At 32.0% G+C, this 18200-nt stretch overlaps 1 protein-coding gene across 1 annotated transcript in view; it reads left to right on the top strand.

Annotated features, from left to right (window-relative positions):
* FAM227B (family with sequence similarity 227 member B) overlaps positions 1-18200 on the top strand; it is a 145197-nt gene that overhangs the window by 18240 nt on the left and 108757 nt on the right. Inside the window, exons 7-9 of the mRNA XM_016128610.2 lie at positions 1701-1802; positions 5085-5211; positions 8035-8172. Coding sequence (XP_015984096.1) covers positions 1701-1802; positions 5085-5211; positions 8035-8172 — 367 coding nt within the window. The remainder of the gene's footprint in view (positions 1-1700; positions 1803-5084; positions 5212-8034; positions 8173-18200) is intronic.

Raw genomic sequence — 18200 nt, 5'->3', positions numbered from 1 at the left:
AATGTTCGTTTCAAACACTTCTAAAACCTGAAGAGGAGGGAACACTTTCTAGCTCATTTGATGAAGCAAGCATTACCCAGACAGCAAAGCCATACTACAAGAAACAAAAAATCTATAGACAAATATCCTCTTTGATTAATATTGATGCAAAAATCCTCAACAAAATACTAGCAAACCAAATTTAGCAGCATGTTGAAAAGATTATACTCTCTGACCAGTGGGATTTATTCCTGGAATGCAAGTATGATTTAACATATGTTAAATAGGTTGATCTAATGAATATGTCAGTAACCTGAATACCCAACAGCTTCAGGATACATTTTCTTTTCAAGCATACCAAAACATTAACAAAAATAACCATACCATTTTGCTACTGCGCTTCCTGTGGAGATACGTATGGCGTGGATACTAGGTTGTTTTGTATTACTCAAAGACATATTCTGGAACTTTCTGTTTGGATAATTTTTTTTTTCTTCAGACCTGTTAAGTATAGATTGTGCAATTGAAGCGCACTAACTTTTTTGACAAGTAAAAAAGAAAAAATATATATAAATTCTTATGTAATTCACACACAATCATATATCTTAGGACCACTGCCTGTTAAACAAGTGATCAAGAATTGCTAACTATTAACATTATCATTATTATTTTTGCTGTTACTTCCTTCCATAAACTTTTTACACAAGTGTGAGAGCTGTGTTGGGAGTGAGAAGATCTAGTCTGGCTCTCAATTACTTAAGTGTATAACCTTAAATAATCCTCTTAATCTTTCTGAGTACCAGTGCAATCACTAAAATAGAGGGACTGAATGTAGGTAATATCTAACTTCCATTTTGGGTCTAAGATCCTATGCATTTATAAATCCCAGCTCATTTGGCTTGATAATTTCATAGAAGACTACCACTAAATTTGATAATTATTGGTGTTTTTTATCAAAATTTATTAATGCCAATGTGCTTCTACAATTGACATCATACATGAATTTGACTCTTTAATTCATATTCATTGCTTAATTCATGATTTTGACTAATTCATCTCTTCATTGCTTAATAGAACAATAATTCAGGGTGCTACATTAGGACTTTACTGTAATATTGTCATTATTATCTATAGATTTCTTCCTTCTTGCAACATACATTGTTTTCAGTTTAGCTATCATGTCACAATTATACTAGTTCTGTCTATGGTCATTTCATCCCAGTAATTCCTTTAATTTCATACTGAGTTACTGATAATGAAACAATTGGAATGGTTATGGAACAACAGAAGGTAACTAAGTCATTGACTGCCTTCTGTATCCCAAATACTATGCAAGAACCTTCATTAATTCATCAAACATTTTTGTGTTTTCTATGTGCCAGGCATTGTGCTGAGAGCTTGAAATACAGTCAGACAAAATATGATCCTTGTCCTTATTTAATTTAATTATATCCCTGTTCTACTTTAAGATATGTATATATTATCGACATTTGGCATATGAGGAAACTAGGACTTAATTAACTTGTTCAGGGTCATGCAGCTAATGAAATAACAGAGCCAACATTCAAATTCAGGTCTACCCGATGCCAAAACCCATATTCATTTCACTATAACAACTGATCTGCTCTGTAAGAATAGACAAAATTACTGTCATTATGCAAACAAATTTTAATTTTAAATTGTAATATTAATGATAATTCCATACATTTTTTATTTTTAAGCCTGACAAACAAAATCAAGATTCCTTGTTTGATAGAATTTCAGAAAGTTATGTGACACTTTTCATGAGCATACCTCTAAATCGAAAAGATGCATTCTTTCAGGTAAAGATAGAAATTAACTGGTTATGCTAATTATTTTTAGAGCTGTTGAAATAGAAAAATATTTATTTTATTTAAACACAGATGAGAACATATATTGTTACTTTGAAAGCAAAACGTCTTGAAATAAAGCAAGTATTGATAATATTTTCAAAGTTATGCCCCCAATCCAGAATACTATATTCTTTCGCTAAAACTCTTACAATATATCCTGAGTGTGCCATAAGTATTTTGTTTGCATATTAATAATTTGAAAAATATTGACTCATTCTCTGTATATCCTTGTTTTTTTATATTTATCTCAAAAATTATTTATAAATTTTCTTTTACTTTATAATGTATCTTTTGATCTAAGAGGACTTGAAAAGTTTCTATTATGCCTAAGGCCTATCTAAGTGCCTATTATAGTAAAGAAAATGGACACGTTTATTAATCAAATGTTTGTTTTACTTTTGTGTTGTTATATTAACTAATGAATAAGGCTGACTAAAATAATTTATGTTCTTAAATAATATGAAATGAAGATGTCTAGAAATTTCATTGGATATTTTTAAATTTAAACATCTAGCATTTCAAAGCAGAATCCATATTCAAATTTATTTTGTTGAATCTTTAAATCAGAAATATGTATTTTGGAGTCAGTAGAGGTTTTCATGGATAAAACAAACCCAAAATAAAAATAAACATCCTTCACAACAAAAACCTAAACAAACCTAAACTGCCAAATATTTATGTTCCATCTTGAACTATCTTACTCACAAACATATACATGTAGTAGAAGGAAGTCAGTAGTGAATCGGAAATGAGATTTGGCTTTGTTTCTGCAATCTGCTAATTACCTGGGGGATCATGTCAAGACCTTCAGTCTCTCAGTTCCACAGCTGCTTGTGTATCAGATGAAGAGGTTGATTAGATTTATCATTCACAAATCGTTTTGTAGAACAATAATATTTTCAAAGATAGGCTAGATTTTTCTCAGCTAATATTAATTTTTTCTCTAAAAATTAGTTAATGGTTAGAATTTGGGGTAATTAAATTGCCCAGAGATGAAAAAAACATCTGTTTCTCCTATCTATACTCTTTTACTCAGTCTATCTTTTGTGGTAAGTGTATCTATCCTACCTGAATGGTTTAAGGAAATGAAGCATGTTTTCACTTTAACATGGGGCCCTTAAGGATTAGTATTCCATTTCATGTGGAATACTTAGTGGCACCATTACATAACCCCATTCCCCAATTTCTAGTCCTACATTTTGGTCCATGCGTTCTCCCCTGGAATGGATGTGCCATTTGATAGATGTTGTATTTATAACCTTTCTCAAATCATGACTCGATTTGAGAAAAGTCATATTTTCTGAGTCCCTGTTTTCAATGGCTCTTTTCCAAAAAGAAATTAGAAGTTATTTAATCAAAATTCAAACTTCTTTTGAGAACAAGTTATACACCTTAGTGATTTGATGCTTTGACCTGTGTTCAGTCTTTTTTTAATGTTCCCTCTCCTTGTTTCTATGTTTGAGAACCAGGCCACCTCCCTACAGGTCTATCCCCTTCAGATCTATTTAAGTGGAAGCAAAGCCTCATCGCTCATTGACCAATTTTCATTATTTTTAATTCATCCAAATAGGTGAAGGTTTTGTTACTATTGGCGCATCAGATTTATATCACTTAAATATTTAGTATGGCTTTTACTTCCCTCTCTTCCAATATCATACAACAATACTCCTTTAAAATTTTCCCAACACAGTTTGACACTTGATCTCTTTTATTCCTATCATCTCCTGAAAGTGAGGTATTCAGAGAAAATTTTTAGAAGTTCCCCTCATTCATCTTGTTCAACATTTTACTTTTAATCATTAGTATGATTTTATGTACCACAAATAAAATGTGTGATTGTTTCTGGTCATCAAATAATCATGTTTCATTCAATAAAATTAAATACATCAATATATTAAAGCAATCTCCCACTCTTCCCCTGCCCCAAAAGAAAGAAAATCATTGAGCTATTCAGAGAATACTATCAATAACCAGCAAATTTGAGCACTACTGGACAAGGTGACTGTGTTACTTTCCTATCGCTGCTGTAACAAATTATCACAAATTTAGCAGCTTAAAACAACAGAAATCAATTGTCTTTGGCCAGAAGTCCAAAACGGGGGTAAAATCAAGGTATCAACAAAGCTAGTTTCTTTAGGAGCTCCCAGGGGAGACCCATTCCTTGCCTCTTCTAGCTTCCGATGGCTACCAACATTCCTTGGCTCCTAGTCACATCATTCCAATCTTTGCTTCTGTCGTCGCATTTCATTCTCCTCTTCTATAATAAAATTTTCTTCAGCACTCCTCTTATAAGACCACTTCCTATTACATTTAAGGCCCACTGGATAATCTGAGATAGTCTCCCCATTTCAAGATCCTTAACTTAGTGATATCTGCAAATCCCTCGTGCTAAGTTTACAGGTTCCAGGAATTAGGACAATAACCCTTAAAGGGCCTTTCTGATTCTAAAATTTACATTATTAAGGGTAAACGTGTGATTGTAAATACTTATCTCAATGCAAAGTACAAAAATAGTTAATAAATATTTTTAATCTTTAATATAAAAATATGGTATCATTCTATGTTTAGTCACTCCCTGAGAGGAATTTAGTAGTCTAGGGGTTTTACTAATAGAATACTGGTAGAACAACATACTTGTTGATGTATTATCATGATTTTAACATGTAAATAATACAATAGTGGCTACAATATATTAACTCACATAAACAGGCTTCAATTATTTAAAAATACGTTTTGTATTCTCGCCATCAAAAAAATGATAATTATGTGACATAATAGAGGTGTTAGCTAAGGCTACAATGGTAACCACATTGCAGTATATAAATGTATCGAATCAACTCATTAAACACATTAAAATTACACAGTTATGTGTCAATTATATTTATACATACTTTTTATTATAATGACCTGTAAACATCAATTTATAAAACAGGATAACCATAGTAAGGTCAAATAAAATAAATATATAATATCAAACCTTATCTTAATCATTAACTTCATCTTTTATCCAAATTAATTTTTTGCCCCAAATGATAACAAATAGCCAAACCAACTAGTATTTTCAACTCTTCTTTGTATTCCTCAATTAGAGATATAGAAATATAATAAATGACCTAAAGCAAGCTATCACAAAAAAGGGATATGTAAATTTTACAAACTTAATAATTTATTTGGTAGTTGAAATATGTCATATGAAACATGAAATTATTCTAATATGACTATTTTTGGCAGATGTATCCTGATTGTTTGGCACAAGCTATCTATGCAACATTCCAGGAAGCATTTCCAGAATCCAGTGATCTCTTTAATGATGAATTTAAAGAAGATCTAGGGAATAATATTTTTCTTTGGTTGTCAGGTATGATTGTCATTTAAATATTGAGCATCATTTTGGTACCTAAAATTTTTGGATTTCATTTGCTCCAGTCAAAAAATTGGTAGTTCTTTGGCTTATAAAACATGCCATATTGATTCCTATGTTTTATTTATTTTTTCTGAAATTTTTATCATACTAAAATTAATCAGGTTATGAACTTTAGAAGCCAAATAGTTATATAGGCAGTTAAATGATTGCTAAAGCTGAATTGACACAAATAAAGTCATACCATATACATTTTATGGAAGATAAATATTTTAGTTGCTTTTAGAACACTACTGACATACTAATAATATTGGGTGAATTCTAGAGCTAATTTAGTTTCTAATAGAACACATAATGAGTTAAAGGAACTTTTTTTGTATCATGAGGTGATCGTAGGTGGAAGTGATAGAACTGAAAGACTAAAGGGAAATAAGATTCTATCCTATTTAGTTAGAGATTTAGTTACCTAGGTTTAAATCAAATATATATTTGCATATTCCTGGAATGACCTTCCAACATTTTTTTCTAGGGCTATAATGCAATTATGAACTATAAGAAGCTATTAACAGTTTTCAAGTACTGCTTCTTATAAATCTTTTGGTCTAAATTTTCACTGATTTTTGAAACTTTTGTGTCAGTTCTTACTAACCAAACCATTTCTGTAAGAAAGTGTTTCATTTTGTTTTGTTTTGTTTTGTTGTTATTAAATTTACTGGGGTGACATTGGTTAATAAAATTATATAGGTTTATATAGGTTTCAAGTGTACGATTCAATAATATATCATATGTCTATTGTATTGTGTGTTCACCACCCAAAGTCAAATCTCCTTTCGTCACCATCTATTTGACCCCCCTTTACCTTACTCTTTGCCTCCCCCTACTCTCCCCTTGATAACCAGTAAACTGTCACCTGGGTCTATGAGTTTTTGTTTGTCTTGTTCATTTATTGCTTTCAATTTTATATCCCACATATAAGTGAAGTCATATGGTTCTCAACTTCCTCTATTTGACTTATTTTGCTTAGCATGATAATGTCAAGATTTACCCATGATGTTGCAAATGGCAGTATTTCATCTTTTCTTATGGCTGAGTAATATTCCATTATACAATGTGTGTGTGTGTGTGTGTGTGTGTGTGTGTGTGTGTGTCCCATCTTCTTTATCCTATCATCATCTATCAATGGGTACTTTGGTTATTTTTTATATTTTTAAGAGGGAGAAATACCAGACTTCTGTATATTGGTTTTGTATCCTACAACTTTACTGAATTAATTTATTAGTTCTAACAGTTTTTTGGGGAGTCTTTAGGGTTCCTATATTAAGTATCATTTCATCAGCAAATAGTGACAGTTTTACTTCTTTCCAATTTGTATGCACTTTATTTCTTTTTCTTGCCTAATTGCTCTGGCTAGGACATCTAATACTATAGTGAATAAAAGTGGTAATAGTGGACATCCTTGTCTTGCTCCTAACATTAGAAGAAAAGCTTTCAACTTTTCATCATTGAGTATTATGCTAGTTTTGTGCTTGTCATATGTGGTCTTTATTATGTTGAGGTACATTCTCTCTATACCCACTTTGTTGAAAGTTTTTATCATAAACAAATGGATGTTGAATTTTACCAAATGTTTTCTCTGCATCTATGAAGATGATTATATGATTTTTATTCTTCATTTGGTTAATGTGAAGTATCACATTGATTTGCAGATGTTGAACCATCCTCACATCCCTGGAATAAATACATTTGATCATGGTATATGATTCTTTTAATGTATTCTTAAATTTAGATTGTTAATATTTTGTTGAGAATTTTTGCATCTTTGTTTGTCAAGGATATTGGCCTATAATTTTCTATTTTTTTTATGATTTAGTCTTAGAAGATTGCATGTTTCTAGGTATTTAATTCTTCTAAATTTGTTGGTGTATAATTGTTCATAGTACTTTTTTACGATCCTTTGTATTTCTATGGTATCAGTTGTAACTTCTCTTTCATTTCTGATTTTATTTATTTGAGCCCTCTCACTTTATTCTTGCTTAGTGTAGCTGGAATTTTATCTATTTTGCTTACCTTTTCAAAGAACCAGCTCTTAGTTTAATCAATCTTTTCTGTTGTTCTTGTATTCTCTATTTCATTTATTTCTGCTCTGATCTTTATTATGTCTTCCTTTTATTACCATTGAGGTTTGTAAAGTTAGATTGTTTATTTGAGATTTTCTTGTTTCTTGAGGTAGGCCACAATCTTCACTGGTTTTAACAGCCAGAAGCTATGGCAAATTTTCTTCCCTGTACTAAAACTTTGGGCCGAGGAGACTGGTGTGGGCTGGGACCACTTGTTGCTCTAGGAGGGATTTCCATAGCTAAGATACTTCTCCTGATTTTCACCCATCACATGTGAGTGTCAGACCAGCCCCATTCCACATCTTTGCTCCTCCTATCAGACTCAAAGGGACTTCTTCTGTATGACCTTATTATAGGACTTCTGTTCAGCTAGACCTCAGGTGACTCTCAATGATGGTTGTTCAGTAGTTTAGTTGTAAGTTCCTTGTGGTCATCGGGGGAGGAGAACACAGTATTTGCCTAAGCCGTTTTGATCCAAAGCTACCTGAACACCAAGTTTTAGTTCTTTTCTAATTCACTGTTTTATATAATGAGACATTAACTTTTCTGTATAGAAGTTCCCTTATTGAAACTTGAGAATGATAATTTTTACAGGACTGTTGTAAGAATGAAATATACAATATTGGCAAAAATGCTTTGATGAATTAAAAAGATATTTTAAAAATCCTAATGTATTAGGTTAAGCATAAATTTTTTTTAACAGGTTTAAGACCTCAAAAAGGCTTTTGGAACCACTGGAAACTGAAAGAACTCGCCACAACAACCATACATGGTACCAAGAAATCACCTTTAAAATCTATACAGGACAGTATTGTAAGAAGTCAAGAACGTATAGCAAATAGTAAGTAAATTTATTTTAAACTGCAGAATGAAAGATAGCCTAACTCAAGTGTGCTAAGTTATTTATTTGTCAGAATTTTCTAATGGCTTATTATTAGACCTTTGGTGAGAGTCTGAATATTTGGTTAGTAGGTTGGCATTACAGTAGTTTGGATATTGCTTCACTTTTAGTTTTTCATTGTAAAAATGATATGTGTTTAAATCCTTTTCCCATTTTGCCTATTATTATATTCTTATATTGATTTTTAGTATCATTTCAAGTATAGTACATATATTCTTACTTTTAAACTATATTGCTAGCTGGTTAATAACATTTTACCAATGGATAAGTTAAATTTTTTTTTTTAGTAAATTTAAATAATGTTTTTTTGGGGGGGGTTCCAGTTTTGTGGCACGTTTGTCAGGACTTTTTTTTACCTAATATTATGAAAATGTCTACCTGTTTTCACTCCACATAATTATTTGAGAATTCTTACAGGTTGTTGGCATGTATTAACAGTTTGTTACCTTGTATTGTTGAATAGTAGTCCATAGTAAAAATATATCACAATTTGTTTACTTATTCACCTGTTGGTGAATTTTTGCAGTGTTTCTAGTATTTAGTTGTTATAAATAAAACTGCTGTGAACATTCATGTATGAGATTTTGGACATAAGATTTCACTTCTCTTTGGTAAACATTTACTAGTGGAATGGCTGGGTAGTATGGTAGGTGTATGTATAGGATTTTAAGAAATTGCCCAACTCTTATCTGAAATTTTGTCTCGTTTTAGTAGTAAGTGTAATGTTTCTTCTTCTCTTTTTTAAAAGAGAGTAAAATTGATATTTATTCTTCTTTACATATTTGGTAGAATTCAAATTGGTACAGCTGCTATGGTAAACAGTTCCTCAAAAAATTAAGAATAGAGTTAACATATGACCCAGCAATCACTTCTTTAGGTATTTACCCCCAAATTTTAAAACATTTATCTATAAAGATATATGCACCTTTATGTTCATACCAGCATTATTCACAGTGGCCAAGACATGGAAACAACGAAAATGTCCTTTGATAGATGATTGGATAAAGAAGCTATGGCACATATATACAATGGAATATTACTCAGCCATAAGAAAAGAGGAAATACTACCATTTGCAAGAACATGGATGGATTTTAAGATTATCATGCTAAGTGAAATAAGTCATAAAAAATTGAGAACCATATGATTTCACTTATATGTGGGATATAAATCTGAAAGCAGCAAACAATAATACAAACAGATTCATGGACATGGACAACAGTTTAGTGGTTACAGGTGGGGAGGTAGATCAAGGTGTAAGGGGTCAAATATATGGTGACAAAAGGAAATTTAACTTTGGGTGGTGAACACACAATGCAATAGAAGGATGATATATTATAGAATTGTTTACTTTAAACCTATATAATTTTGTTAACCAATGTCACCCCAATAAATTTAATAAAAATAATAAAACTTAAAAAAATAAGGAATTTTAAAAATTATACATGGATTTTTGAAAAATATGACAGACCAATGGATTTTAATGTAACAGAGTACACAAAGCACAGTGATATGGTTTCAGGTTCCACATTGCTACCCACTATTAAGAAAAAGCAACTTCTGGGGTTTTCGAGTAGTATCAGAGAATAGTCACATATGGGGAGTCAGGATTCAATAGGGACAAAGTTTCAGTTTGGGAAGATGAGAAAATTCTTGAGATGAATGGTGGCAATGATTACACAATTATGCAAATGTCTTTAATGCTGCTAAAGTGTACACTTAAAAATGGTTAAAATGGTCAATTTTATGCTATGTATATTTTACCATGGTTTACAAGTATCACGAAACAGCACAGGCTTTATAAAAACAAATTTAAACAAACAAAAGAATATTTACAATTATATAAAAAGGCTATTAAAATAATCCTTTTCCAGCTACTTATCTGTTTGGTACTGGATTTTCTTTATGTACTTTAATATATAAATATATGTATACTTCAAAAAATGTCACAACAAAAAAAATGCAGAAGTAGATATTGGAATCCAGCTGTCTTCTACTAAGTCGGATGTTAAAGAGATTTTTTAAATGTGAAACAGTGTTACTCCTCAGAATTTTTTCTTGAAAATAGTTCTTTTTCAAAAAGAAATAACAAGAAATGAATTTATTACTGTCATTTTTAATGAACTAATAAATAAATATTTAAGATTTCTCAGTTTTAATTTCTAATATAAGAAATACTGATAGTTTTTTGGCATCTCCAGTTATTCTTAAGAATATAAAGGGGCCCTGAGACTAAAAAGTTTGAGGACCACTGCCTTATAGAACAATGCTGTGAGTGAGCGTGGCCCACGGCATCTGAGAGCTACCACACCCAGCTTACAGTTTATGGTTTCTGTGTTGCTTATCCTCAAGCTGGATTCAGTCATCACTGTGGAGAATCCTCTAAACATAAGACTCAGATCATTTATTTACTCAGGACATAAGTATGTGTTGATTTGGAGACTTTTCTACAGTTTCTAATGTTTTCTCAGGTCCAATGTATTTAACTTGCACATGAAAGACTTTAATGTCTTTGAGTATGTCATATAACCCCTTTGAGCTTTATTTTTCCCCCTGAAAAAAAAAAGAGGTGATTAGAATAGATTATTTCTATATTCCCTCTTTCTTACATTTTGTTATTCTATAACTTCTATCCATAGATGCTGAATAATATTCCAAAACGGTTGTTGACAATTGGGGTAGAATTAGCAATAGAGACTTGTGGCTTAGATTTATCATTTTAGAGCTCGTCTCTCTCTATAGTTTCTCTGTGTCTCTCTCTGTCTCTCCCTCTCCGTCTGTCTTTTTCTGTGTGTGTGTGTGTGTGTGTGTGTGTGTGTGTGTGTGTGTGTATTGATACCTTCATCTGTGTGCTGAAGGAATGCTAATGAAAGTCAAGAGCAGAACTGGGGTAAAACATGAGTATATATGTGCGTGTGTGTGTGTGTGTGTGTGTGTGTGTGTGTGTGTATACATATATATATTTATTTATATATAATTACTTTGAAGGAATAAAATAGCTTGTGCTTTATGTATACTGTTTTCTCGAAATTGCTTCTTCTAACCCAAAACATATTTAAAACATAATTTTTTTCTTCTTACTATTCAAGATGCTTAATGTCACGTGGGGTTGACTTTTCTCCAGAATTTTAAACTAAGAAAACTTTCTGTTTTCGTTTTTAATGAAATAAACGGATACCAGATAGTTAAAATTTGCCATCCAGACAAAATGGCATATCTTCCTTTTTAGGACTGGAATGTAAGCGGTTATAGAATTTCAGTATCTGGAATGACTCAGGATTTACAAGCCAGCTCCCCTTAACCTTGTATTGTTAGATTATTTACAAGACTAAAGTTGTAATGTTTATTTCTCTTATTATGGTACAACACTATATAACCTTTTAAACTCAGATTGTCATTTTTTAAAAACTATTTTTATACCTCTCCCCTAATTTTAAACTCAGTTTTTCCTCTTATCCGGACTTTAAGGTTAAAACATTAACATACTTCATGATTTTTGTCAACTATAGTTTAAACCACAAGCGATTTAAAAAATTATTATATTCAATTAACATGTAGCTTTTAAGTACCTATGTGCACATTACTGTACATGGTGCTTTGGAGAGATAAAAAATAATAAACAATGTAATAGTTACTCTTACACAAGTACTAGTTGATAATTAGCAAATGACATGTTCCAAAGATTCTTAAAGTAATAGTCAGATGGATTAGCTAGTTAAACTTTCATTTACACCTCCATTATTTTGCTACCTCTTCACAGTCAGCAATACTTAGAGACAATTTAAAAATAACCTTTGAAACTTGGAAATAAAGTAGCTCTCTGAAAAATAAGCCAGAAAGAAAGAAAGAGAGAGAGAGAGAGAGAGAGAGAGAGAGAGAGAGAGAGAGAGAGAGAGAGAAAGAAAGAAAGAAAGAAAGAAAGAAAGAAAGAAAGAAAGAAAGAAAGAAAGAAAGAAAGAAAGAAAGAAAGAAAGAAAGAAAGAAAAGAAAGAAAGAAAGAAAAAGAAAGAAAGAGGTCAGAGGTGCTGGATAGATAGTACAAAAAAGCAATATGTTCTTATTGTATTATGAAATGTATTAACGTACTTTAGCAAGTGACATAGAGGTGTCATGCCAAGAAATGACTAACATGAATTAGAATATTCTGAGAGATTCGGTCACTAACTTAAACAAAATAATTTGCGACAACTACTTTATATCTTCCTTAAATAGTGGAATAATGCTTTGTAGTGAGGGGTGCTCATTATTCCATTACTGAATTGGAATTAGTTTATCCATTCAGTTAATGAATATTTACTAAGTGTTTCCTTTGTGCCAGACACTGTCAAAGTGAACAAAACAGATAAGATCCTTTTCCTTGTAAAACTTATGGGCTAGTGAGGAGAGACAGACAATGGGATAAACACAGTGGACTAAGAGAACTTTAAGGTCTGTGTTAAGCAGTGAAAAAATTGAGCGGGTAAGGTAGAGCCAATTGTTTGACAACTTTGGATGCTATTTTAAGAAATTTAACTAAACCCAATAGTTCATAAGAAGCCTAAATGGGATTTAACATAGTCAAAATTGTATTTTAAGAAGATTAAGGAATTTTAGGTAGCATATAAGATGAGGAGAAACTTAAGACAGGAGAATTATTAGGGAACAATAGCTAAATTCCAGACATTGAGGCAATGTGGTTGTAGAAGGACCAAGAAAGATGCATCTGAGATGTTGAGAAATAAATCTACCTGCATTTCGGTGATATCAGATAATCAAAGAGAAGTAGAGACAAAAATAAAAGCTAACCAAATTTTGAGCATAAATATTAGAATATTTATCTACTCTCATGTACTGTTGATTATAATATGTATTTGGAAAAGCTTTCTGAAAATCAGTTTTTCAATTTGCATTTTTAAAGGAATATTTTGTCTAGTAATTCTATTTATTACAATCATCTTAAGAAAATAAATATAAAGAAGCATGTACAAAAAGGTTCATATGTATGTTAGTGAAAAATTTGAAACAACCGAAAAAAACCCAACAATTAAAGATCAGTTAAATAAAGAAGAGTAAGGTAGAAGCCCTCTCATCTAGCCTAGACAGAGTCATTGTTTAATTAATAGAAAATTTTATTAAAATAGGGAATCATTAAATTGATATGTACATGCCTTAAGTATTTTATTTAAAACATAACATACATTCACTTTCAATTTATGAAAAGGAGATAGGGCCTTTCCTCTGCATATAATTCTAATAATTACCATATCTATTAAATATTGTCTACGATGTCCAGTTTGAGTTTCTTTAAAATGGACTGGGAATTCAATATCAGCCAAACAATCTAAATGTATAACTCTATATTTTTATTACTGTTTTCCTGTTGTCTTCTCATACCGGAGTAAACAGCTAAGTTTTTAATCACTTAACTTTGTCCATTGGCACTCTATAAGCCACTCTAAGTAATGTGGGAAACAACTGCAGTTTTGAACAAAGAATTGTGTTATCTGAAATAAAATCTAACAGAATTGTTCTGGCTGTTCTGTTTGAGAATGGACTATGGTGTGTGCATGTTGGGGGATGATCTTTGTGCACTTTATACTCCGTAACTGTTCCAATGCAAAAACAATTGTAGCTCTTTCTAGTGTTTGCATTTCCTTTTATCCTCAATTGTGAATAGCAAAAATATGGAGGCATCTAGGAAAACCAGGATCCAAAAGGTATGGCAGACTTTAGAATCATATCAGAAAGCATGGAATTAAGTGGGAAGCAACATAGTCTTTTCGGGGTTTTAAGGAAGAAACGAAGATGAACCAGAAATAGATCCTGAAGAGATTCCCGGTCCCCACCACCCCATTAAGCTAACTGGCTCTGAAATGCTTAGACACATTCGAATTTCCTGGGGAGCTTTAAAAATACCATTTCCTGGACCCCGTGTCAGGTATACTGATGCAATTGGCCTGCGGTGGGGCCTAGGCCTCATTATTAAAAAAAAAAAAAAAAAGAAAAGAAAAAGAAAAAGAAAAAAGAATCCCTACTAATTCTAGTGTGCACCTAGCAATAAAATCAATTGTTTTTCAAGTCTTTTTAGGTCTTTTTATCCTAAGATGGTCTTAGGCAACTTTTGACTGATTGCCTCTACCATTTATGACCAAACTCTTTTTGGCTGGAGGAATTTCAGCTGGCATCTATGATGTTATTCTCTTGAGGTACGACAGTGGTGGGGAGGATTATATTCAGGTTAGGTCTGAAGGTGGACCCATTTCTTTTATGTGAGGGCAAAGGAATATTATTAGCCTTCCAGCTATATTAGGACTCCTTATAAGGCACAGCATAAACTAATAGGCAGTCTAGAACTGTGGTTCAAATTTTTTCTCAATTATTCTGTGTGGGAATGGACCATACAGTATTCTTCAAGGAAGGATTTAGAATATTGTCACAGAGAATATACCTATTTCATCTTTCTCTGCTGACTGGTTTACACTGAAATCTGTGAATTACTCTTATTAGGCACTAAGAATCCTATCTTGTGTCAGTGGCCTTAAAACCATCCAGTTTATGATTTCTGTTAGGAAGCCTTTAAGATGGCCTTTAATGATTGTTGCTTTCTGGTATTTATGCCTTTGTCTTATTCTCTTTCCTTAAGAATAGGCAGAAATGATGGAACATCACTTTCAAGATTAGATTATAAAAATACTGTGGCTTCACTTTGGGGCATGCTTTCTCATTCTCTGATTCCTTGCTCTGTTGGAAACAAACTGCCATGTTGTAAGTTATTCTATGGAGAAGTCCATGCGGTGAAGAAGTGATGTTTCTAACAAACTGGAGATGACCGAGTGGATCCCTCTCCAAGTTGATTATTGAGATAATAGATGACTACAGCCCTGGCCAACACCTTGTTTGCAGTCTTATAAGCAATTCTAACTTGAGACACCTAGCTAAACCATGCTCAAGTTTCTGACCACATAAACTATGAGATAATAAATATTTTCTGTTTTAAGCTACGATGTTTTAGGATAATGTGCTGTATAAGTAATACATAGCTGAATTGGTCAGGAGAAAAGCCTGCCATCTCCAAACTGTTATTATTCAGCTCACATTTTAATTGTTAGAATATAAGTTCTGATGATATGAAAGAAAATAAATTTGTATAAGCTCTCACAAATTTAATAATATTGATTTGGAAACTGGAACCACATAATAATCTGGAAGTAAAAGTAAAATATAAGAAGCATCTTCTCAGGTGAAAATAAAAATAGGAATTTGGGGGAAGAGATTAGGACTTTGTTATTTCTTGCTTCTTGTCAGGTCTCCTCAAGAGAAAATAAATTTTTTTGACAAAACATTCAAAGTTAGAGGATAAGTGGGAGCATATGTAAGCCTGAAAGAATATCAGCTTCACTGAAAGCAGCAGCTTCATTGAATGAATATAGAAGTGAAATAAAGAGTATCCTGACACAGTTAGACATGAAGTTTCAAGAAGCTATTTCATATTAAGAACTCAAACCACAGAGACAATTTAATAGACAAATTAATAGATATTTTCGAAGGCTGATAATCATCTGGTACCCAGAAGTTAGTTGCAATGGCCTGCACCTATTCTGGTGGATCAGTGGCATGTACTGATTGTCCAGTAACCACATGAACTAGTCATTAAATATTTTTAATATCAGTCCTGTTCATAATGAATGTTAGAAAAAGTTTTGGTTTTCTTTAGCCATGTGTCATCTGTGTGTAAAGTTGGACTGTGAGAGGTAGAGGATCTCTTGTGTCTTATCAATGCCCAAGTATATGCCACTAAGGTAATGGTGTAAATGAAGCTGCATGATAAAACTTATACATCTTTCTGATGCATCACTTTTACTCTGTGGTGTGAATTTCCTATTAAAGCAAACACAAAAGTATTATGGAATAAAATGCAAAAATTACATTGGTCTTAAGAAAAAGGAGATTTCCAAAATAAAAATGTCTATTTGGTGGGCAATCTTAGACTCTCATTCTCTACCTATACTATTATTGGATTTCAGTAGAAAATTGTGAGAGGCTCTGGTGTAGGGTACTTGTGATTATAGAGTTGCTTTTACTAAAGCTGATCTGTTATTTCATCTGTGTTCTTTGTTACTCTAGAAGTGTAAATTCTAAGAGAAGGAAACTAAGAATTCCCTTTAGCATCCTTTCTCTTCTGTCATTAAGTTGAATTTATAGCCAGCTCAAAGGCTGACAATTTATATTATGGCTTTTTATGTAAAAATGTTTTAGATTGCTAATCACATTGAAAATATCTTTTTAAATTTTTTTAATATTTTATTTTTTAAAAAATATTTTCCTTCCTTATTATTGGAAACCTATGTATTTAACCAATATTCTCTTTCAAAGAACATTTTAGAAAAGGTTAGTCTGTTTATATGGATATTTTGAACAATGCTCTCCATTTGTAAATAAAGAGGTACATGTAAAAGTTGAATAGAAATTAGGATTGGAAATTGCATCATTTTCATCCTTGACTCAGAGCCTCACAGTATAGACTAATTATTGTAAATGCAGTAAATTGCCAAAACATTTCACATGCACTCAAATTTAAGATCCTATCTCAATAGAAAAAAAATTTTAAAGGAGAATACTAGCTAATAATCCTAATAATCTAAGAGTAAGAAGTACATACTAAGTGACCTAGACTCTTCTGATAGCTCTCTACCTAAGCAACTACATGACTTTGGATGTAGCACAATCTTAATTTCCTGGTCTGCAAATGAATAAGAGGGACTAAGGCCACCTTGCAATTTTAAGAGTCTAGGATTCTAAGTGTATGTAACTAGTGCAAGTTTTATTTTCTAAAATTTGCATGATAAATGTAAAAAAGAGGGAGACAAAGAATTAAAGTGTTTCTAGAAACATTGTTGGATTGGAATTACTGCTAAATATTTGTTTTCTTAATTCAGCATCACTTTGTAATTTGATCATAACTATAAATTCATAGACAAAGGGTATTTGGTCCTAACATAGCTTGTACCTTGTATGTACATATACAGTTTTTGCTTAAATTTCCATATAATCATGTATCACTCTAACTTTTTTAAATGAAGTAAAATTAGTCTCATTACGAATTTACTTTTATATTCAAATATTGAATCAAACAGTATGAAAATTAATTACGGGCAGACATTCTGCTAGATTCTTAGGAAACAAATATGAAAAACATAGTTCTCCTCTGCCCTCACATGTTCACAGGACTCCAGTCAGAAAAGCGTGGTATAGGAAACAAGGCTAGCAAGACTCTTGAATCAGATAGCAGTTAAGAGTATCACTCATGGCATCTCCCCAGAGTATTTCTGAGAAACCAGAGTACATCCAGCCACAAGAAAATCAAATGAATCTGTTGTTTCTGTTGACGGCCTTTTCATGTAACTCTCTCCCTATGAATGTATTACCAGATAACATTTATATAAAATAAAAGGACTTGAATGACAAATATTTTGAAATTAAAACCACCATGGAGAGCATACTAATAGCTGTAGGTAAATGTTGACCTTCTGTTAATGAATACATAAAGGGCTACCAAGATCTGCCAATGGAAAAGTCATGAGTGGAACTTTATTTTTTTTGATAAGCTATTATCTGTAGCCTGACCTCAAGCCTTCATGATATTCGGGCCTTCGTTATTCTATTTTGGCATTGGAGATAACAGGGAAATAACTTTTAATGCTGCCATATTTCGAATGGCAGAGATTTCTAGAAATTAGAAAAAAGGCTTACTTTAAATACGCATGTTTTTTTCTACTTCCGAACTCAAGTACAGCCTAACTTTAAAACCCTGTGAGTTCTTTCATCTGCAGTGATTTTACTTATATGATTCCACTTAATGGGCAAGAGTATGTGGCAAAACATACTTCACATTTTTGTGTTTTTCCCTATGAGACATCTATTGTAAGACTTGCTGCAGGCTTTCATTTTTGTCTGTCATCCAGGATTTGCTGGTCCCACTGCTGTGTACTAA

Source organism: Rousettus aegyptiacus, unplaced genomic scaffold (genome assembly GCF_014176215.1).
Source record: "Rousettus aegyptiacus isolate mRouAeg1 unplaced genomic scaffold, mRouAeg1.p scaffold_m13_p_3, whole genome shotgun sequence".
NCBI classification, from domain to species: Eukaryota; Metazoa; Chordata; class Mammalia; order Chiroptera; family Pteropodidae; genus Rousettus; species Rousettus aegyptiacus.
Note: the sequence above shows the minus strand (reverse complement) of the source record. Positions and strands in the feature narration are given on the sequence as shown.